The sequence below is a fragment of the Peromyscus californicus genome, unplaced genomic scaffold (genome assembly GCF_007827085.1).
Source record: "Peromyscus californicus insignis strain IS unplaced genomic scaffold, ASM782708v3 Scaffold_17__1_contigs__length_78620276, whole genome shotgun sequence".
Classification (NCBI taxonomy): domain Eukaryota; kingdom Metazoa; phylum Chordata; class Mammalia; order Rodentia; family Cricetidae; genus Peromyscus; species Peromyscus californicus.
Genome location: NW_026294469.1, coordinates 12749394 through 12773918, shown reverse-complemented (window position 1 = coordinate 12773918; position 24525 = coordinate 12749394). Strand labels below are relative to the sequence as shown.

Genomic DNA, 24525 nt, shown 5'->3' with positions numbered 1-24525 from the left:
AGAAAATCTTTAAAAGAATGTTTGCTTAAATTTTCTGGCTTTCCATTTGCAAAATTCTCCAGTGCATAAACCAGAAAAAGAATTATTTTCCTCTCGGTTATCAAGACAGGAAGCTAGGAACAGAAGAGAGCAGTCCTCCAAACCCTTCTCCTCTGTCTCCCTCTTGCCAACAGATGTTTGTCAGGCTGTTTGTAGATGAAAACTTGGACCGAATGGTCCCAATCTCTAAGCAGCCCAAAGAAAAGATCCAGGCTATCATTGACTCATGCAGGCGACAATTCCCTGAGTATCAAGAGCGTGCCAGGAAACGTATCCGTACTTACCTCAAGTCCTGCAGGCGGATGAAAAGAAGTGGTTTTGAGATGGTGAGTTATAAATTGAACACAGCCCTAGATTCCATCCAAACCCCACATGTAAACCATGGCACTATTTCGTTTCCATCTTAGTGTCTTTATGTTTATTTTTCCATAACGTCAGGTCAAAGGGGTTTTCATTTGCTTGTGTTTATCCCCCACTTTCCTTTTCATTCACCCTAAGCATTTATCCCCTTTGTTTATATGATAAGGACTCTCTTGGGAGATGAGTGCTCACAGAACCATGTGCTAACACGTCATAGAAAATAAGGATAATACGAGAGAAAATCAGGGAGAAGCCAATTGTCACACACACATCATCTGTGTTTGTTTTCTTTCTGTGAGTACTCAAGTGCATGTGAGGTTAACCAGTCGTGAACTGAAGGTGAAAGTGCTGCTTTAGGCGTGTGAGAATGGCTAGCTTTGGAATGGAAGGAGATGGGTGCCTCTGCTGTCTAACAAATAAGAAGCCTGGAAAACGAAGGTGGGGAATGAAGGTCCTCACATTTAAAACTAAGCGCCTGTTGCCCTAGGAAGATTGACCTCACGTGGTGAACCAGGCTGTGCACCTTCCTGCTCTGTTGTGCTTTGTAGGAGATGAGTTAGCCTGGCATTGATTACTTTGGGGTAGAAACTGGTAATCAAAAACTGTTCCTTTATCTACACAAATCTAACTAACATTGATGTGTGCTTGATGTTTCTCACTTTCCAAGGTATATGTGTGTGTGGTTCCACAAATGTTAGCTGCTTTATAGTTCAACACTTACTGAAGCTCCAACCTAGGGCTCAGTATACTACAAGGCAAGCAAATGCTCTATTGCTACACTATGGCTCCTGCTTTAAAAGTATTTTAAAAACTTTCTGGTCATTTTGTTTTTTCTCCCATTACTTAAAAAGGCTAAATGAAGTCTAGATCACCGATGTTTGTGATCTGGCCTTCTGGCTGTCTTAGTGTGATGGGTAGAAGTTGCTAAAAATGAGATGGTTTCAAAGTATGGCTTTATAGTTGGAATTTTATGGAGGTAAAATCATATGAAATGAATGACAGTAATAGAAATCCCATCTATTGTCAATTTTCATATTGCTCTCTAAAGCGGATATGGTCTTCCTATATTGTAGAGTACATGCTGAGAGCCTATTTAGGGGTTCTGCATCCACCACCTTCAGCTGTCTGATTTGGGTAAGTTGTCTCTTCCTACTGTGCTTGGATCCCCCTCTACAGAACATAATCACCCCAGTTCATAGTTCTGGGAGAATTCTCATCTGCTAGCACAGACAGTGCTTCCTAGAAACCCTTGCAAGTCATTTCTGGCACAAAGTAAGTCTTCAAAGGATCTGAAACAAGAAAACATTATCATCTATTATTAATTTGTCATCCAAAGAGAAGTTTCTTGTGATGTTCTTATTCAGTAACTTCAGAGCCTTTCAAATACAAATGTGGCTCTTATGATTTCTATGTTGAATTCAAAGTTTGCAGTACATAAGCCATTTAATAAGCAAAATGGTAGAACTGAGTGACTAGATTTAGATGATACAGGTAATAGAGTGCAATAGAGAGTGAGAGACGTGCTTGAAGAACATGAACTAGTTTCCTTGTTATATATTAGATAACTATTGTTATCTAATAATTATGTTTCACACAATAGGAGGAAGTTAAGGGACAAAACTGATCTTATATCACAGAGCTGACTTTGACATCAGAATCAAGCATACTAAACAGTTGGTATAAAATTCCAGATGCTGGGCTAGAGAGATGGCTCAGCCTCTACAGCCTAGACTCACAAACAAAATTTCCATTTGTAACTAAGTGTATTTTAGGTTACATTACACATATATTCTTCTTTTAATAAAAATGAAGGTAGCATATATCAGTATCATTTTTGCAAGTACCTGCCACCACTCATCTTTCAATGAGATTTAGAGATTCCATCCTTTGGTAAAATTTATCTTATTTTTTCTTGGTATATAGTATTAGATTAATAATTCTTTGAGAGAAAGAAATCAGCACTGTACAGAATTCTTAATTTTTCTAAGATCTATCATAGATTTTGCATCATTTAAAATATCACTGTCATTTTATTAATTACATGCATTCACTTTATCACAGCTGTTTATTTAGTAGAAATTTCTGCTGTATGGAAGAAAAAAGTAGATTAATATAAAGTCAATAAGTTTTACATACTAAACTTAAACATGCTACAAAGAAATATTTAACCTTTAATATTTTTCATCTATTCAGTTATTCATTTATTCAGTGATTCATATAAATATAACTTCAAAGGTAAGAGAGAGAACTATGACTCATCTGGCTTGTTACTGAGGAAAGAATATCTTTTCCTGGTCATTATGATTCATTGAGATGACCCCTTATCTGACATGAAGTGCTCAAATGCAAGCTGGAGGGTCCTCTGTAACTATGTGAAAAATGTAGATGAAAATGGAAACTGGAACTTAAGCCATTTCCATCCTTTCTGTTATTAATCCTCCATAGTCTGGAATATCCCCTTGGAAATGAGAAGCACACTCTTAAATAGGCACACTTGAACGTTCCTTTCACTTTCTACATGAATTTCCTTACGATGGAATGTTGAGTAGGATTTTGTTCCTTTTAAAAAAGTCATCCCTATTGGACAAGAGAAAGAATGAAGCATTCTTAGAATGACTCTCTTTACATGTACATCTTGTTCTCTAAGATGCATCAAGTCAGGAGGAAATCAACTCATTTTAAATACATGGAAAAGGGAACTATAAAGTGTATTTTGTAGGAGGCTAAGTACCAATCAATAGACTTAGTTCTCCACTTTCTTGGGGTCCCTGAGACCAGAAGACCCTGAAAGTAGTTTGAAACTCTCAAAACTGCTGGATTATGAGTTTCTTGTTGACTTTATGAAATTCAAAGTGAGATTCCTACTTCGTGCTTTATCACAACATATATATATATATATATATATATATATATATATATATATATAATTGAGGATCTTAATATTCACTTTACTTCTGCCTCTGGCCATACAAAATCTATTCCTTTTTAATATTCATGTCATTTCTGTTGTCCACTGAATTTAATTAGAGTTACCTGCATGACTATTGATGTCGTTGCAATTATGTACTTAAGCAAGGGCAACTTACCAGTCCCTATCCCAGCAAATATTATGTGACTGTAGGTCCTCAACAAGGGGCAGAGCCTAATGAGCCCCTTCCCTGCCTGTGATGGAATGTTGATGGACACAATCTTGTGTAAGTCTTGTGCTGGTAACCATTGGTACTTGGAGTTCAACAGTCACGTCATGTCCAGAAGACCTCTTTCACAGAGCTCTTTCCCATCCTCTGTCCCTTAGAAGCTTTTAACCGCCTCTTCTGCAATGCTCTTTGAACCATGGAGAGGGTGATATTTAGGGGTGAGCACTCAACAGTTGTTTATTCTCAATACTTTCACCATATGAGTCTATGCATTAACTGCTATTCAGTGCAGAAGGCAGTGTCTCTGGCCAAGGACATCAGTAGTAACCTCTGGGTATAAATGTGGGTTTTAGAAGACTGAAATACTTTTAATTGGCTTCATTGAATGCATTAAACAAACATTAGAATATATGTATATCCATTCATATATATGCATATATATATGTATATATGCATTTATATAATGCATATATATGGATTTTTATTTTCTTAGAATTACCAAGACCTAGTAAATTTTGATTGCTTTAGCAGAAAAAAAATTGTTTCGTGTTCTGCATGGTGTTTCTAACACGTGAATTACAATCACTGCAAAAAGATTCTTTGCTACACATTTTCACCAAGTCCTTATCACCAAACTCAAACCCTGGCATCTTAAGCATTAAATAAAATAGCATGTTTAATGAAAAATAAATTGAATAATTTTGATCCAGTGTCCAGCCAGTATTCTCAGACTGTAAAACCTCAGTGAATTAAGCAGCCATTAAATTAAGCCTTGGAAAAATATTGTGTGCTAAATTGTTATTGATTCTACTGTGTAGCTTTGACCCTTAAGTTACTTCAACAACTGCTCTCAAGAACAGGAGTTGGTTGTTCCAGGAAATGAATCAGTTTCTCCAAAGGGCTGTGATCTTAAATTCAATAATAGCTATAATAGAAACTGACGAAAGCAAGTCTATAAATAAGACACAGTTGACGCCTACTGAGGTTACTCCTGTACTATTTCTCTCTTTCCTAGATTTGCATAGAGACCTCTGTCACCTGGACACATTTATGTGCATTTCTGTAAAACTCAAATGAAAATATTTAGAAAAAATACAGTAAAAGGGACTTAATGCAATACCCTTCTTTTTTCCTTAATTGTGTCATTATACTGATATAGTCCAAGTAGCTTAGGTTCTGAATTCAATGAGCTCATCTTCTTGAAAAAATCACATACCTAGTTGTTTATGAGACTATTTTCCCTGTAGAAATAAGTCTCATCTAAGTTTTTTTATATAAAATTTTACTGAAAATAATGTCCACTGAGTTACTTAAATACGAATTATGAAAGACTTCATTTTAAGAGATTCTCTTAGAGTTTAATGCAAGGGAAACCACTTATGAAGAAACAGAGCTCGCCTTTGTCTTCACCACTAGAGCTCTTCATGGAGTGTCTTCATTTTTGTGCCGCACTGTCAGGAAGTCTGAGGCAGATGTCACCACAGTCTCAGCGGTCCTTGTCTCTGTACATATTTCCATAGTAGTTATCACACCTACTGTAGGGGAAAAGTGCGGGAACAATTTTTAAAAGGGTAAGAAATGAGTCTAGTTCTAAAACCACCAGAAAACTATCCTTTCACGTTAAAGAAAATCTGGGTTTTGACCAGTGGCTTTTATACATTTCTTGTGCTTGTCACATGCCACACAAAGACCTTGCCTTCAGTCCCTGCTTACATATCACAGGGTGCAGTGGCATCTCTGTCCTTTCACGCAGGGTTTATAAATGTGTATCAAAAGGCTAAGAGGTGGCAGAGTTGGGGAAAGACCTAATCTCACAAGCCTGCTGACATGAATGTGATCCCTAGCACCTGTATAAAAAGCTAAAAGTGGGGACACATGTCTAATTTCAACACACCGACAGCTAGATAGACAGGAGAATCAGCTGGAAGCTCTTAGCCCAACTGGTTCAGAGTGTGCTGCACAGCAGAGGCAATGAGAGCCATAGAGCCTGTGCCTCAAAGGCAGAGGGAGAGAACTGACTCCTGGAAACTATCCTCTGACCTTAACATGTACATTCTAGAGTGTGTACCCGCTTGCTCGCTCTCATTCTCCTTCCCTGCTCTCCTTCTGTCTCTCCTTCCGTCTCCCCCAACAACAATTAACTAAATGTCTTAAGGTTTTACCCATCACACTGGTTTACCCATCACACTGGTCCTTAGCAACATCTCTGTGGCACCTCTATACTTTTAACTACTTATATTATTTTTCATATTACATATATATATATAAATATAAGTATATATTATTTTAATATTACATATATGTAAATATAAATATATATTATTTTCATATTACATATATATACATATATGTATATATTTGACCAATTAGCTTAGTAGAAGCTAATTAGCAAGCACATTAGGGTTGAATTTCCAGACTGTTATTTGAACCCTTTCCCCCTTTGTAGCTGTCAACTCCTACTGTTGCAATTCTATAACAGAACACACTGTAGGCTATTTTCACTTGATCTGAGTAGTTCACTCCTAACAGTTCAATTTGATTGCGTTCTATAATGCACTCCTGAGTAATTCTGACATCTTACCTTCTGATGTCACAATTCTCACACATTCAACTTTGAGGGTCTGAGTTTCTGTCAATGAAGGCTTTATTAGTGTAGAGACATTAAATCTTAGGCTTCACTCAAACAGCTTATGCATCAGTAATAAAAGCTTCCCAACAGTTAGAGAGATGGCTGAGATGGTACAGTTCCTGCTTCACAAATGCAAGGACCTGTGTTCAGTCCACAGAATACATGAAAAAAAATGCCAGCTCAGTGGTATGTGCTTATAAACCTAACTCTGGGGAGACAGACATGCATATCCCCAGGGTTCACTTGTCAGCCAGCCCAGTTACTTTGCAAGCTTGGAGCTGAGAGAGTCCCTGTCTTAAGAGAAAGATGGGTGGTGCCTCTGGCATGTGCACATACTTGCACAAATACACACACCATGGAGACATCTAAAGTTTCTTGTGTGTTCCCCTGATTTTATAGAACCAGTGTCCAGTCTTATTTTCTCTGAATAAATAATCATTCAGCACCTGTTCCTCTTCTCACCCCCTCGTTCGAACATTGATTTATCAACAATGTCTTCCTATTAGATGCTCTGTTTGACCCTTTGAAAATGAGGACTTCTGTCCACAGATTCCAGTCAAGTTCTAGTCATTCCTCATACAGCTGATCTACTTTGCCATTTCAGCTTCCTCAGAAGAACACTTTCACTCACAGGTTACACCATTCTCACCATTCTTGGGTTCATACTATTTCAGATTCTGGCTCTTACTTCCCTGCTATTGATTCTTGTGAAGAACATGTGACTGCTTTGCACCAAATCCCACCATTGTATTTCCTACATCAACCCCAAGTTCTTCATCTCTTGTTCCCCTGCCTCCCCATTTACCTATGTCTGCTTTGGGCAATTGATTTTAATTGTGTATTTAGTCATGGACTGCATAGCACCCTAACCACAATTGCAAGTTTTTCTCAGTGCACAGTACTGTGTTCTAGAATAGAGCAACAGTCATCAGCAGAATTTTGATATTTTATCCAAATGTTGATAGTTGCTGCTCTAGCATACTGGCAAACAGATTTCCCATAAACATGTTTTTAACATGGATACTTTATCTACCAAAACTTTACCTGCCCCTTCCTTGTTGGTATATGTTGGAAAACATTGTTATTGTCATTTTCACCCCTGCCTAAAAATTCAGAATGAGACTCTGTTACTCACTGAATACTGTTTATTCTTTCTGTGGTATATTTTCTAAATAAATGCTGTAGCTTCTTATTTTTTCTGCTATTTTAGTTTCAGTCCTTCACATCTCTCTTTTTTTTTTTTTTTTTTTTTTTGGTTTTTCGAGTCAGGGTTTCTCTGTGTAGCTTTGCGCCTTTCCTGGAACTCACTTGGTAGTCCAGGCTGGCCTCGAACTCACAGAGATCCGTCTGGCTCTGCCTCCCAAGTGCTGGGATTAAAGGCGTGCACCACCACCGCCCCACTTCAGTCCTTCACATCTTGTGACTACCTTCATACATAGTCTTCTAGCTTAATTCCTTGCTTGTACCTTGCAGAAGTCTCTGTATCCACTCTACTTAAAGAGAAGCAGAATTAGTGTTACAGGAGCCTGAAGATTTTAGAACTTTGTGTCTTTCCTAACAAAAATAAGATTAAGAGTTATAAAAGTAAAATAATTGATAAAAAAAAAGTAAATAAGACTGGTATAGTGGTACAAACCTGTAACCTCTGCACTCAGGAGGTAGGAGCAATAGCCTTAGGTGTTCAAGGACATTTCCACTGATATTTATAGTTCAAGGCATGCCTGGTATCTATCAGAAGGCAGACTATCTGGTAGACTCTTCTGTGAAGCAGGAATCTCAAAAGACTGTCCTGCCTTGTTTGGGCAAAATTCAACAGCCTTTTTCCTGTGTGTCCTGCATGTTCAGTTCTTACAGTGTACTCTCAGGCTGTCCAGGCAAGAGCAGTTTCTTGCCCAAATGGCTAGCTTTACCATAATGAAAGTAAACTCCATAAGGAGTTTCTCTGATGCCCATCATTCTTTTATGAAGTAAATTGGTGCTGTCAGGAGCAGATGTGTCTCTTGTCGTGAAAAACCTTGAGTTATTAAACATCTTAAATGCCATATTCTGTAAGACTTTAATGTTTTTAAAAATCAACTATCTAAATATATCTCTGTATAATCTTGAAAACATGCCTAAAATATCTGCAAATTTGATTGTAATGGATGACTAACTACTAACCTATGTTTCTTGATTATCCTAAATTTTTTATAATACTAGCTTTCAAAAACTAGAATTTTACCTTAAATTTTTAAATAAACTGCATTAGTACAATACCTTAAACAAGAGTAGAAACATACATAGTGTAACAAAGGTAACTTTAAATTTGTATCAATACACTACATTCCCCTAAATGATAGCAAACATTCATAACCCACCAAATAACCAACAGTCACTCACACCATTTATTGGGAATAGGGGTATAGTTTTCTTTAGACTGCTTCCTGTTGTCTGTGGGTGCAGCATCTTTAGGAGTCCCTGGGAAAACTGAGATAATGGCCAAGTCCTGAGAAAACCAGCAGTAACCTTCATTGATATGTATCACCTGTCAAGTTTCAGAAGGTCTCCCTTGATCAAACTTGATCCATATTAACCTGGAACGAATCCACAGCCTCTTGTTTCCCGTGGAAACAAAAGCAAAACCTCTTCTCCAAAGCACTTTTGACTTCCATTTGACAAATGTATTCTTTTACTTCCATTTTAAAGTTAAGGCATTCTTAAAGTATCTAGGCTGGTTTATTTAAGCAGTTCCCCTTTCAATCCCATGTTTCTTAGCTGCTGTCATTTTTTTTTTATCAACTATCAAAAAATTCAAGGTCAATACAGCAACATACGGGATGCAAACTCCCTGTGTATTTTCCATATTATGTGGCTTTTTCTTTTACATTATTTTTACTCTATCATTATAGACTTTATTATTTTAAACTACTTCTTTCTTTCTATGACTGTCTATACTCATTCTTTCTGTCCTAAGCCTATGTACATTATAAAACACACTGGAACTTAAAAGTTTTTTCCATCTGAACCTCTTTTACTGTGTATCTTTCAGCCTTTTTTGAATGTGTGAGCAAACTTTAAACTGAGAAACTAGAGCTGGGTCCTCCTCTGCGTGACACTACTGGCTGGCTCCACCCCACTCTCCAGTTGTGAAAGCTAAGCCTACAACTTGCAACCCAGTCAGAGGTGCCTGACCAGGAACTGCATTCAATCCCCCAGCTATGGAATGCTGGTGTCCTGCACCGTGGAGGGCATTTTTGCTTAGTTTTTTGTGCCCACTTAATGCTGCTCAAGGGCTCACTGTACTGCAGAAACTCTTAAAGGAGCTCTGTTTTTGTTTTTAGCTTTCTCAGGCCCTATGGAAATTCTAGAACCTCACATTGGTATGCCAAAATCTTGTTACTTGTTTTTACTCTTTACTCTTTGTGGGGCCTGCCACTCAGCTCCCGAATAAAACACATGAGGAATTCATTCTTTCTTATAAATGACTGACCTTAGCATGGCTTGCTTTTAATCATCTTTTATTAACTTAAATTATGTCGTCTACCTTTTGCCCCTGGGCTTCTACCTTTTTCTATTTCTGTATAACTTTTCTTTTCTTCTTATTCCATGTTTGGCTCCTTCTTTTCTTGATCCTTCATCCTTTTCTCCATTGCTTGATCTTGCTCCTCCCAGACTTCTCCTCCTCTTTATTTTCTCTGCCTGCCAGCCTCATCTGTCCTTTCTCCTGCCTTGCCATTGGCCATTCAGCTCTCTATTAGACCAATCAGGTGTTTTAGACAGGCAAAGTAACACAGCTTCACAGAGTTAAACAAAAGCAACATAAAAGAATGCAACACATCTTTGCCTCATTAAATGTTCCTTAGCATAAAATATAACACATCTTAAAATAATATTCTACAATATACAAGCAATGAATAGAAAGAAAACTGGATATGTATTATAGTTAGAAAATGCACTACATAAACATTTGAAACCCCTAACCTATTTCTCTTGGCATCCCTATAGACACTTTCAGATGCACTACAAGTCAATGCTACCAGTGAAACTGTGTTTTTCTGCTCACTCAGAGTACTTCTAGGAACTCAGCACTCAAGGGACCCACTCTAGGACCCTGGAGTCATTTCTCATAGAGTACCTTCCTCAGTTTTGGCTTCCAAAGTGTACAGCTTCATCATCTCAAAAATAGTTTAAACCCCATATCTTAGACTATGACTTTCTGAAGCTGGAGATTCAAGTTCAATTCTTGTGTTAGTTCAATTCCTCTAATTGGATTATATATTTCAGAGACTCAATATTCTAAATGAAATGGCTGCTGGGCCATTATGTGTGATAATATATGTAAATATTTGGCAGGCAGGCAATTTTCTACTTTTTTTTTCTAACACCTTCAATTACTTCCTTTCATACCACAGTCTATCATACAGACTTATTGTTGCTTCCCTTAATATTTTGTCTCTTAGTTTGTGGATTTTCTCAAGGATTATGGTAACCCTCTACCCATTATTTCCTACATGTATTTTAATTAAATAATAATTATATGGAAAAAATATTTATGCCCAATATATTTGTCACAATTACTCCTCACAGAATCACTTAGTTTAAACATTTTGCTAAGTATTACAGAATACTTCCTACCTATACCCCTCATCTTCCCACTATAGACACAAATACTGAATCAAATATGAATAAAAAAAATCTTGCCCAAAAGGAAAACAAGTAAATTTCTAAAGATGTAAAAGAGTTAAGAAATGTACTGCCATGGTTACAAATACTTACTGGGATAGGATAGCAGCCTGGAAGATAGAGTAAGAGAACATAGAAAAGTTTAGGACTGGAGGCTGAAGGATCATCCAACTCCAGGATAGATGGATTTTAGTTTGTGATCAGACAGGACTATAAACTGGGAATTGTGGGTAAACAAGGGATGCCCCTGGCCCCTGCAAATAATTGCTATTTCAAAACAGGGGAATAAGCCTCCATTTCTAACTTCTAGAAGTAAAAATATCAGGCATTGTATGCAATGAAATCAAAACCCTACTAGGTGGGTCAAATAGAACATAAACGTTAGCTAAGGAGAAAATTGATAGCTAGAATGTATAAATAAGAAAATCACCTTCTTTTAAGACGGAAGAGATGGGGGAAAGGAATCTCACTATAATAAAGATAGATTCCTTTAGCAAATCTAAGGAGAAGTTACAAAAAGGAAGGGAAGATGATGACCAACTTTCTGAATTGATCAAACCATGAAGGCTCCGGCAGGGGTGGGGAGGTGAGGAGTCAGCAGTAGAAATAAATCAACTTTGTACCTAATACTACTGCAATAACACAAGAGCAGAGCAGAGCAGAGAAATCTTAACATTTACCAGGAAGAAACAGCTATTTGAAAGAGAAAGACCATCAGACCGAAGACTTTTCCACGTGATGTCAGAGCAGGCTCTGAAGCTACTGAGAAAAATGTGCTCCAAAGTTTTGTTTTTGTCTATTTGCTTGTTTTAGCAAAACTCCTTTTAACTTACAAATTAGTGTTGAGCAAACCCCATGTTCATTATGAGGAGGGAAAAAATAACACAAAAATCTACTAAAGTTTCTTCTCACAAGCTAAGGTCAGGGCAATAAGAAAAATAAACTCAGGAAACAGTGGGCAATTAGCAACACTGGTAGTAAGTAATTAAGGGAGGACCCTGATTTTATATTCAGTGGGTCTTCATTCTACATTTTACCAAATTATTGGTCTTGCATCCTTGAACCTTAACTTCCTCATTGGATAAAATGAAACGATAGTACTTATCTTAAAGATGAAGACTAGCATTGCTTGAAATAACAGATGTCAAAGTTCCTGCCTGGCCCACATGAGAGTGGTGATAACGTACCTTAGAACCCTAGGTTGAACTCTGCTCTTGTAAATCCGCTAGGTGTCTCCACCTGGTGAACAACTAGAATTGGACCAGATGTGTGCTCATCTGCTAAATCAACTTTCTAAGAGTAATCTCCAGTCTCTCTTTCTTCTATGTACAAATTTCACTTTTTGTGCATCTTTTCCGGTTTTCTTGTATCCTGTCTTATTGCTGTTACCTATGTAAAGTCTTAGCTCCTGAAGGATTTGACTCCTGTGTTTTTGAACTTGTTTATCTCTGTAGTATCCCCACTGTCTTAACAGAGTGCAAGGACTTGATCACGAAAGTTGACAAACTCCCATTCAACTGCGTTAAAAATGTTGAGTGAAAGAGTGAGTGCATGAAAAGATATAGAATAGTGTTTTACTTTGTAGTTGAAAACAAGTGAAAGTTACATGGCTTTTATTGTGTAACATGCTTCAGTGTCTTGGGAGTTAACTTCTAAAACTTACTGCTAACTAAAAATTAAGACTCATGTATTTAAATATTTAAATTTTTCCTCTAAAGACATTTATATGATACTTAATTTTAACTCTCCTTTGACTTTTGACACATTGATTTTTATTTTTCTGTAAGTGGTAAATATTGTGACTAAGTAGTTACAGTAGTGACTGTCTATGAATAGAATTAATGTGCAGTAAATGGTGATAGAAAAAGATGTCATGATGTAAAATTGTGTATTGTTATATGTAGTAATATATAACCATATGTTTGCAGAAGTAGGTGATGTTTTCTAGTGGAGATTAAAGGGTCAACTGGTTAGAAAGGATAGCATGATACTTTCATTATCTTGCATCTTGGCCAGCTCTATTCTCAGTTGGCATTTACCAAACTCTGCAGCTATGAATGAAGCTGCAAGACATTAATTTCCAATTTATTTATGAAAGATCATTATTCATGACCAAGAATATTCAAAAATCAAGGTCAAGACATATGAACCATTAGTTCATAAATGAAAGCTTTTACTTGAAGTATGTGTGGTGGCTCCTCCCTATCATCTCAGCCCTGAGGAGGCCATGGGAGAGGGATGGCTGCAAACTCAAGGCCAGCATCCACTATAGTTAGGCACTGTTCCAGTACATCAAAAATGAACAACAAAAATTGAACTTACATTAAAAGCCAAAAATGCCAATTATTTTATATTCCACTTTTGTTTTAAAAATGTAGTTTTAAATTTCTTTAAAATTAATCAAAGTAATTTTCTCAGGAACATGATGCTAGTTCTTCCCCCACAGACCCCCTGGCCCACAGCTGATATTTTACTCCCCCCTCCACTTTTTTTAGCTGTGTTTCTCTGTAGTACTTTATCTGTCAGACAGTTCCTTTCTACCTGCTAGAAATGTTGTCCTCAGCACTTCTGAAAACTTGCAACCTAAAAGCAATCCTCTAACTGCAAGTCTCAGTCCCATGGAAGAACGTTGACTCACCTCATCTATTTAAGTCATATGCTGACCTCTTCGGCCAGTCACTGGGAACTAATCAGTGAGCTTCCATAACTTCTTGACCAAAACTCAGGAGGCCAGGTGAGATCAGTAAGGCTCTCTGTTGCTTGCCATTTTTATCAAAACTATATTAAGGACGCTATTAAGGACTGTCAAACTACTATTCTGACCACATTCACAAGCCTTGGTTTAAAATCTTGAGTTACCTGGAGTTCAGGTTTCGAACAATCCAGACCACAGACCATGGTGGAGTGCAACCCTGCTTGTTGAATGGCACTCAGAGTGTGTGCACCCCGGGAGAATAACACAAACACAACTGTTTCAGTGTTTCAAAACATTCACAGAAATTCGCAATAAGAAAAATGAAACATCTATTTTGTCAAATAAGTTTACTACAATGTTTTGAAAAAATACTTGTCTCTATTAGTTAAGAATTTCTGAAGACAGATTATAAATCTATTGCTAATGTTTTAAAAGCTGTGTGCTAGGCACAGTAGTAGCATAACCTAGAATAGAAATCATAACCATTGAAGTTGCATGTATTTCTCTGAATTTTATACATTTCTGACTTAGAGATAACACTCATTAAATGTATTTGTTGAATAAAAGAAGATGGTATTGACTTGCCATATGTACCTTCCTGCAATGCACTGTGGCATGATATTCCTGTTTGCTATTTAATTACTGCATTAGTTACTTTTATATTGTTACAAAATACCTAACACAAATCACCTGAAGAAATGAAAGGTTTAACTTGGCTCAGAATGAAGAGATACAGTCCTTTATGGCGTGGGAAGATGGCTGTGAGGATGTAAAGTGACTAGTGACATTGAATCTGCAGTAATGAAGTAGACAGGGATGAATGCTGGCACTCAGTTCTTTCTTCTTAGTGTGGAATCACCTTCACAGGCATGCCCAGACACGACTCTTAGATGATTCTACATCCAGTCAAACTGACAATCAAGATTACCAATGACGTTGACTGAATCTCAGTTTTGTGATTTATAAAACTAAAAAGAACGGTTCCTAGTAGAGGGGCTCAGAGCAATCAAGTCACGAAGCAGTTGCTGACAAATACCCGGGTCAGTCCAAAGCAGTCAATTCATTGTCTCTATAATACTGATGTCAATGAACCATAGAGCCCTGCAAATAAATGGGGTCTTTTGGAGTTTAATTTTTTTGCACAGCTTTTATGATTATTCCTTTATGCATTTAAATACCATTTGGGTAAACTGTGTTCATATCAAACAAAAAGCATGATTATTACTTATGAATTTTTTAAGTAACCAGAATGCAAGGGAAAAAAATCTTAATTCACATATGCTACATAATTTTCATCACTGAATCACTTTCTCTAAGTGTCTTAGAGAGTACATTCTATTTACGACCTTGGTGGATGCCATAGTTGCTTCTTCATGTGGTCTTGTTTAACACTTAATCAAGCTGCATTTAAAGAGTAGAGTTTAGAGAGCACCGTGACATTAACCCACAAGTAGATTTATGTTCTTGATTTTTTGAAACTTTTTTATAATTGTGATTGTACAGTATCTTAAATGTATACTCAATCACCGGAGCATCCTGAGGTTGTTTAATATGCAATTCTACAGTGAAAAATTGGCACTATTTGTTGATACACTTCCCCTGGTTCTGAAAAGGAAGATACATTTCCATGGTGCCAACAGAAATCACATCTTAAGTTCCAATTAAAATGTGACTTTTCCAACTCCAAAGCTCCGTGTGGCCATTTAGCCATCTGTTGGATGACACAACCCCACTGATTTTAACCTAGATAATTATGACTGCTGGAACAGTGCAGAGGAAAGTTCAGCTTGGGATCCAGTTGAGAATGACTGTTAATTATGAAGAGATAATTACTAAGAGCTTATCTCACATGCAGTGGGGAGAAATAGCAAATTTCTGGTATAGGTATACAACACACACACACACACACACACACACACACACACACACACACACACACACACGCAATGTGCATTTGTCTATATTTTAATCATTCCAGAAATCTTCCCTTAAGATACATATGCCTCATAGTATGTCTACTAAAATCACATTCACCAGGAGAGGTACTGTTTTTCATAAATTCTTCCTTGGATTCTTTGTGCTTTTTCTTGGCTCATTTACTATATGTAAGCATTTGTATTTATGGCCAGTCTTAGGAATAAGGGAAGGAATCTAGCCTTTGCTACTGTTGAAATCTGACTAAATCCCTTAGCATATTCTGAAGTTACATCCCAACTAGAACAGAAACACTGGAATCAGCCCTCAGCTGTTAAGTTTGATGACAGAACAGAGGATTCAGGTTACCATTGTGCCCACACTTCATACCACAGAATATTGCTTGATAAGATGTCACCAGGATCAATTTTCTTCTCACCTTCTTGGTATAAATAACTGAGCTGAGTAGATAAAAGACAAATTGTGAAGGAAAACCAAGCCAATGGTTTTAATCTCAGCTATATTGTCATTAGATGAAATATCACTGAACTATGTATGGGACACTGAGAACTTTACTATTGACTCACCAGTGTTAGAAGCAAAGGGCTTTCTAGAACTGGTAGCTCATGAAGAATCTCCTGCACCTTCATTGCAGGCATGAAACAGAGCACAACCAAAGGGTTCATGTGAAGTGATTGACACTTCTGTCTAATCCAACATTAATAGTTTGTGACTTTAGATTGTGGCAGAACATAGTATTTAGGAATTAGTAGAGAAGTGTAAGGCAAAGATTTAAATCACCCAAAAATAAAGATGCTAGAGAAGCCCTAATTAATTCCTTGATTAGAAACAAAATGAAGTTAGCTGTAATAATCCATCTTCCAGTTTGTATTATCTCACTGGAATTATGAAGTGAAAATAATTCTTTACTATAAATTATTTACAATTTCACATCATGCATGTTTGAATCCCAGTGAATCTACATGATTAATGGACTTGGGCAAGTCATGCAGTCTCTTCAAACTTTGATTTAACTTTCTCTAAAAAATGAATAATGTAAGTACTTTTCTCAAGGATTGGAAACTTAGATGATGAATCTAAGCTTTTTGTATTAAGTTATGAATATCCTAAGGTCCCAATAGGAATTATTATTGAGAATCATCTCAAAATTATATTCACATGACATAAGATTATGCTTAGAAACACACATAGATTATACATTTGAGACTTGAGGTTTTTAAAAACATCTCACACTGAGGATTCCTAATTCACTTTGCCATTCTGTCCAATGATCTTGAATAAAAGAGAATTATAATACAAATTTGTATAGGATGACTTTTCTCTTCTTGTTTTTGGATCAGCACATCAGTTTGCAGATAAGTGTTTTTAGTAGCATCTTATTTCATTAACTATTAATTATTTAGAAGTGCTAATTACAATACAATGTAAAAGAAAAAATGGAGAACTGGAATCCAGGAAGCCTAACTCCGGAACGTAGATTTGTTGGTTCTAGGACGGCAAATTAATCTATCTGGCTGCCAGTTTCTTCAGACTTCTGAGGAAAACAAACTGTCTGTGACTTTGTTTCAAAGGTCATCTATAGTTGTCACATTACAGTTCCACAAGAAACTTAGAACAGCCCAATTTTCAAAATTCTGTCTTTTGTGTGTGAGCAACATTGAATCTTGTGTCTGTATGTCTGCTTATCTCCCCAATAGTTAGAAGAGTCTACGACTGCTTTAATTTTGAACTTAATTTTCTCCCCAAGTCTGAGACTTAAAATTATCAGGTGACCTAAAAGGATAATTTGTTCCACTCAGGCAGAACTCTCTCCTTGTGCCTGAATAGACCAGTCACACATATGGGAAAGACCATATAATCCCCATGATTTTCTCTCAAGAAAATTATGCAAGTTCTTTTGAAGGCCAACTTTTATTCTTAGAGTAAAAGCCACATCTCTGGCTTAATTCTTCAATTTAAAAAAATAAAGAATTTCTATGAAATAATTTTATCTTTTTTTTTTCCAAAGCTGAGGACCAAACCCAAGGCCTTGTGCTTGCTAGGCAAGCGCTCTACCACTGAGCTAAATCACCAACCCTCTATGAAATAATTTTAGCTAAAAATATTTCTTTTACTTTCTGTTCATGTTTAACAAACTTCCTGTTCAACAAACTTTTACAAAAAAAAAACCATACTCAACACATATTTAAGAAACTTGCGTGTTCATTAGTGAAATCCCATCAACTTACTAAATTTTATAACTTTTTATATCTAATTTGGAATAAAGATATCAAAAAAAGAGAAATATAAAAATAATAAGAAACAGAAGTATGTATCCCTGTGCTGTGTGTGACTATTGTTGGTTATACTAAGTAAAAGAGGATTTCTGATATGGAATTGAGATTATCAATTTCATTCCTGGAACCAGATGAATATCTAATAATGCAGATAGACTTTTATAAACTCCTAACACCCATTTAAATAATACCAGCTTCATATCAAATGAATTATTTTCTTTGTTCATAATGAAATGTCTTTATTTCCACTTCTACTGTAACTTTACCTCAAAGAAAGTTCCATAGAAAAGGGTATAGATAAGATTTCCATATAGTTTAGATTCTAATGCTTTGCCAGACAGTGGTCATTATTTATTGGGGGACTGATTTTATGGTACAACATATATTTGATGCTGTGCTAGAGTGTGTTTTCCATACTTGAAGTAGACAGTGAAATGAAGCCATACAAGTTTTGAGACAAACTTTTCCTCTGGGTTTGCCTCATTTGAACCTCTCGGTTCTCAAGGCAAAAGCCTGGCATAATTTTCCTCAGAAACACATCTATCATGTGTTCCCGGCTGTTTAAGGGGCTCTCTCTTCCCTTTATTTGGGAAAAGTAACATTTGAACCTCGTGGTTCTTTATTGTCAGATGTCTAGCCATCATCCCAGACAGCTCAGAGGACCGGAAGAGAAAGACTGAGACCACCTCTCCCTCTGACCCATGGAGTATGGTTTGGAAGTGGAAACAGCAAGGAAGCGTTTGAAAAAAATTCCAAAAATGCAAAACTGCAGAAATTCCTTCCTCTATGTGTTAAAACACTGTGGACTGAATTTAGCTGCTCTAGAGTACTATTTCAGACAAAAGCTTTGTATTTCAATTTCCTGAAGCACATTTTATATAACAAAGTCAGTAAAATGAGACACATACAACAAAGGCATATTCAAGGTTGCTAAGAGAGCAAAAAAAAAAAAAAAAAAAAAAAAAAAAAAAAAAAGGCCTGAATCATATGAGAGACTTCTAATAAATAATATCTATGCAAGGCTGGCAACATCGTCCCTAGGTAAAGAGCTTACGCACAAGCCCAGTGACATGAGTTCAAAGCCTTGAATCCACAGTGGATGAGAAAATCTGCTTCTGGAAGTTGTCTGCTGATTTCCATGTATTTCCTGGCACTCACACACTTGTGCTTAGACATACACAATGATATTTCTAATTCAAAAATAAATAAATAGCCACACATACTTTGTGGTGAGGCTTTGAAATTTCTGAAGTGGCATGCTAAAATGCATACTAGGCTTCCAGGATACATATATTTTTCAATTTCCCAGTGTTTTGTTATTATCTCTGTGATTTAATTTTCATGTTTTTTAATCTATCTTTTGCTTATCTTAATTAAAAATGTGCTATATCATTAAGTATTTCATCTTTCAGTTAGATGGTTTTACATGTAATTATGTGAAAAAAGAATGAAAAACTTTTCAATGATTATAGTAAATGATCTGGAGAGTTGCCCACATTTTATAATTAGCTCGGTTAGAAGATTAATTAATTTCTATGTAGCTTATGTAGAAGATATATTTTCCAACATGTGCTTACAAAATTATTAATATAAACTCATATTCATATTTAATAAATAAAAGAAAACATGGATTTAAACACACAGGCAAATAATCTCACATAAAACAAAACCCTGGGTATACAGAAATTATTCTGTGGCTGGTTCAGTTATCTTGTATTTAACCAAGGTGAGAAATGTTCCAGGTACTTTAACCATATGTATTCTTCATCAAATTGAACCTCAATAAGCATTTGCACTATTCATATTATGATTGTTTGGTATATGGGCATGGGAACAAACATTCATAATTACATTGTTCTGATAACAAGATGGGAGGCATAGACAGGAGATAACATGGAAACTCCTGGACCAGCTAGCCTGGCAAACACAGTGATAAAACAGACCTTCTCAATCAAGGTGGAAGATGAAGACCAGCATCTGAGGTGATTCTATGGCCTCCGTGCACATGCTGCACACACACACACACACACACACACACACACACACACACACACACACACTTTTTTAAAATCCAGATTATTTTGGCATGGTGTGGTGTCGGTTAATTTTTGTTAGTTTGTTTTGTTTTGTGACAGTCCTGTTTGTTTTTGTTCTGGTTTGTGTGTGCATTGTCATGTTCATAAAAGAGTTAAAGGGCATGTTTTATTTGCAAACTATGGTCAGCAGTTTTGCCATTGCTTGTTCATACTCCAACATAATGACCCTAAATAAGTACTCGTGACAACGGAGACACAGGAATGAATGATAGCTCGGTGTAGCAGCTGTAGCTCTAACCTTTAACTAGCTTTCATTTTTCATCTTTACAATTTCCATTTCCTCTATTGAAATAGATTCTCCTGCCCATGTTGATGGCCTTCTGAGCTCTTCTGACATGTGGTCTGTTAATGATACTGTTAATAATTTTTCATATTCTTTCTCTCTTTTTTTTTTAGTCTCGACCTATTCCTTCCCACCTTACTTCAGCAGTTGCAGAGAGTATTTTGGCTTCAGCCTGTGAAAGCGAGAGTAGAAATGCTGCCAAGAGGATGCGTCTGGATAAACCCCAGGTACTGAGCAGTGTGGAGGAGTGCGGACTCGTGAATGGATCTGACACACAGACAGACTTCTGTTCTTAGGAACTTGGAGTTGAAAAATGCTGTGCTCTGGTGATCCATGAATACCAAACAAAAAAGTCTGTGGTGAAGAGGGACAATAGCAAAACTGAATTAAACTTCCTACACCCACATAATGGCTAACTAAGAGGTTCTGACTTACTGATTATCATATTATTCAAATTTATCTTGTCGTTTATGATCGTAACTCAAACGTGTTCATTTGTAATGAAAATGAACCTTTCTTTAGTGCTGTCAGGTCTGTACTGGCATATATTTCTAGACTGATTAGTGGTGGTGGGGTAACTATACTACCAATGGCAAGAGATTATGCTGAGGGTAATCAAAGTACGGATAAGCTCTGAAAGGTTAGAAAGTCTGAAGTGGGGACCTAATCTAATGGCTATCCACGTCCTGACCTTACTCTTCATAGGGAATGTCTGAGAGCTCTGTTCTGGAGGCTTTGGCTGTGCAGTGGAATGTGTGCACATTGGGTGCACTGTTTGCTGCTGCTTCCCTTGGTGGATCTTTCAGTTCTTCTGTGTTTTCCTGTCCTTCCTTCTTACCTACCCAATCAACTTCTCTCCTGTCTCGGTCTTCCACTCTTAATTATCCTTGGTGAAAGATCTAAATTGCAGTGTGTTACATTATATGCTATCAACAAAGGCTTGCTTTATTCTGATTTTTTTAAATTTTATAAAGTAGGTGCATCCTACTTATGGCAGCTGAGGTGATTGCAGGGCAAATTGTTAGTTCAATATTATTTTTCTCAAGCAAGCAAAAGAGGATTTATATTTCAAAATTAGAATATCTTTTAAATGTTTCAGAAGGACATTATTTTATGCATTGATTATTATTAAATATTATGTACTTATAGTCCGAAGCATTGCAAAGGATGAGGCCCGTAGTTAAACAAGATGCAGTATCAATGTTGGATAAAACCTATTTGAAAAATGCCAATTTGGGCTTTATTGGTGTCCATGTCTTCAGTTTAGATGATTGATCATCATTATAATGGTGAAATTTATCATAAGGTGGGACACAGTACCATATGCATTGCCGTCTGGCATCATGGTGAGCTTGTGCAGTTGTAGAATAGCTATCCCTCATTTTGATTCTCGTGTCTACCGTAACGGATTGGACAGCCTTCAGAAAGCTAGGTCAGACCTGTGTGCTCCAGTTTCCTACTGAGAAATAATAATTGTAACAGTACTAATTCTCAGAGTTATACAAGCACCTTAAAAATGAGAGTGCATGCTACATAGTAAGCATTTTTTCTGGGAACAAAGCAAACAGCAACAAGGTCCACCAGAAGGTTCTCCTCTCTGGGTCCTTTGCCATTACCTCAGTAGCAGCAAAACTGGAAATAAGCATCAGTAGTTGGACTAAGTCCATTTGAGAGAAGGTCTTAATTTGAATATCTAAAATATTACAGTTGTAGAATGGAAAGGACTGTCCTGCTTGATGTACATCCACGTGCACCGCCCACTGACTCTAGCATTTGCACAGTATCAGTAACACACATATTTGATGAAAAGTGACAAATTCATGTTGTATCACTATAAGATCACTCTACAGTATCCATCTTGTCAGGTTACATACTGGTGTGTGTTCAAGCTGTAACATAGATAAAGACATATATTTAACTCATAAAGTTATTGAGGTGGTTTGGTAAGTCTTTATGTATGAAAGAAGAGTATATTTTATATTTCATATATTGTTAAGTATATATGTACCATATGCTTGATTATCTCGAGCAGTAGAAATATCACACTTACTTCGATAGTCATTTACTCTGTCATTATTGAAGGCCTTTAAATCAGGCTAGTATTTTTTTTTAGAGCACCCATCAATTAAAGAAAAACTATCAGCAATATTTAGGAATGAGATTGCCTGTTACTGTTCCTTATACTGGGATAGGTGGGTACCAGTGGTCCCTGACTCTTCACTCGAATTTTTCTATTCCATTTTCTTTGTTTGCTTAAACATGGTGGTTGTATCATGAAAAGCAGACTACTTTAAAATGGGTATATGTAGGAACATTCTTGCTGAGCCCTAAATGGGTTTGGAAGGCTCAGGGTGGATGTGATGAGTAAGAAACCAATGTTTTGAGGCCAGCCTGGTCTTCAGAGCGAGATCCAGGATAGGCACTGAAACTACACAGAGAAACCCTGTCTCAAAAAACCAAAAAAAGGAAAGAAACCAATGTTTTAATCATATCCTATGGGTTGAGAACATGGCTCAGACAGTAAGCACTGGCCTTACAAGCATTAGTACCTCATTTCAATCCCTATAACATACAAACAAAACAAAGCAACAGCAAAACAGCTGGGCAGAGTGGCATGGACTTGCAGCTACAAAGCTGGAGGGGTGACACAGGCAGTTCCCTGGTGCTCTCTGGCCAGACAGACTAGCCTTTCTGGGGAGTTACATACCAGTGAGAGACTGCCTCAGCAGAAAGTAAAAGTAGATAGCACTAGGAAGCAATATCCAAGGTTGCCTTCTGATAGCCCCCTTCATACCCACATGAAATTAAATGAATCAATTGTATTTTATTATCTTTTTCTAAATCAGACACTTTACAAGTACCACAACCCTACAAAACTGGTAGTAATGTTCTCATAAACATAAAATGGAGGTCCAGAGAGGTGTGGAGACACACGTAAGTTGAAACTGCATGAAAACAACCACCTATATGCTTAAGCTCTCTGGAAGCACATTTGAAGTCATGTTACGTGTAGTGTCTTCTCATTAGTTATGTACCCCCAAGAAAAGGCCAGGGCCTGATTATGCACCCTGAATGCTAGTACAGCATATATAATTAGCATTTCAAAAAATTCTAAACTATTTATTCTTACTACAAGTTCTGTAGATATCATCTGAGATAACACATGAAGACTTCTACACATCATTCTCCTTTCAACTTGACACTGATAACATCACTTTGATGTTAGATCTAAACCTATGCCTAGTTATTTGGGCTCTTGGCATTGAAATCGTGCTTTCTGTGTGTACCCATAACCAAACTCACAATTCTTAGAATTTACCCATGGTTTAGAAGTTTTCCATCAGCCCCTGGCTGAAATAAAGGCATAACATTTCAGAAACTGAAAGGTCAAACTCTGTTTTTGTGTTAAGCCCCACCCTGACCCTTCATTGCCACTGGCTGGCCACATAGTGAGTTCTAATTATGTATGTCCTTCATAGTTTATGATGTTTTATGAGTTAACTGGATTTTTATGGAGCTGTTTGAACTATGAACATAAAAGGTGTTATGGATGTGTTAAATTCTTTATTCCAAAAGTCCATTTCATACAAATCTATGCAGCACAGGCCTGAAGCCAGCCAGTGGCAAGGTCGGAGCTGAAAGCTTCATCAGACATCTGAGTTCACAGAACTGAAGTGAATCACCACACACATCAGGATACGTGCAGGGTTTCTGTTCCTGCACATGAAAATCTGGAATTTGTTTAGGATGAAAGAGAAATTCTCCCTCAGTTTGGGTGGGTACTCAAAAAAAAAAAGAGGAACGCCAGAGTTTGCTTTCATGTCTCTGACAGTGAAAGTTTGAATGAAAGTTTCCTGTGTCTGTCTAGCTCTCTTCCTTTCGGTTATCGCTTTGAGTTTTTCTTCTGGGTTGGTTTGTTTGTTTTTGCTTTCTTTTTCCTTTGAAACAAAGTCTTGCTCTGTAGCCCAGGCTGGCCCCAACTGTTCAGTGATATGTTGGGTTGTAGGCAAGTACTACCAGATATACACTTGAATGTTATCTAGGTCACAGTGCCTTTAAAAGGACATACTGGAGGAGAAAGGGGGAGAGTGACACTGGCCCCCTCCCTGCTGGTTGTTTATTTCTTACCCATGTCAACTTTTTGTGAGGTTGGTTTTTTTTTTTTTTTGAGGAGTGTCACACATTTTATCCACATGCTTGATGGATGATTAAGATTAAGAGTTCAGAAATAATGGCTTTCTTGATTTATAGCTTCCAATCTTCCAGTTATATTAATTGGTAGTTCTAAAGGAGAGTTCACCTAAAGTCAAATGGCTGGTGGTTTCCCCAGCAGCATTCTAGAAACTCCTGTTCTTGAAGGATAAAGCAGTGGATGCTGGGAGACATCCCCTTGCGCAGTTACTGAGAAAGGTG

General features: G+C 37.0%; 1 protein-coding gene across 5 annotated transcripts in view; it reads left to right on the top strand.

The window, feature by feature from the left end:
- Positions 1-24525, top strand: part of Nol4 (nucleolar protein 4) — a 322474-nt gene that overhangs the window by 239894 nt on the left and 58055 nt on the right. For 3 of the 5 annotated variants that reach the window (XM_052741636.1, XM_052741639.1, XM_052741638.1), the window contains exons 8-9: positions 174-365; positions 20226-20339. In XM_052741636.1, coding sequence (XP_052597596.1) covers positions 174-365; positions 20226-20339 — 306 coding nt within the window. The remainder of the gene's footprint in view (positions 1-173; positions 366-20225; positions 20340-24525) is intronic. The other 2 variants (XM_052741640.1, XM_052741637.1) reach the window with 1 other exon arrangement.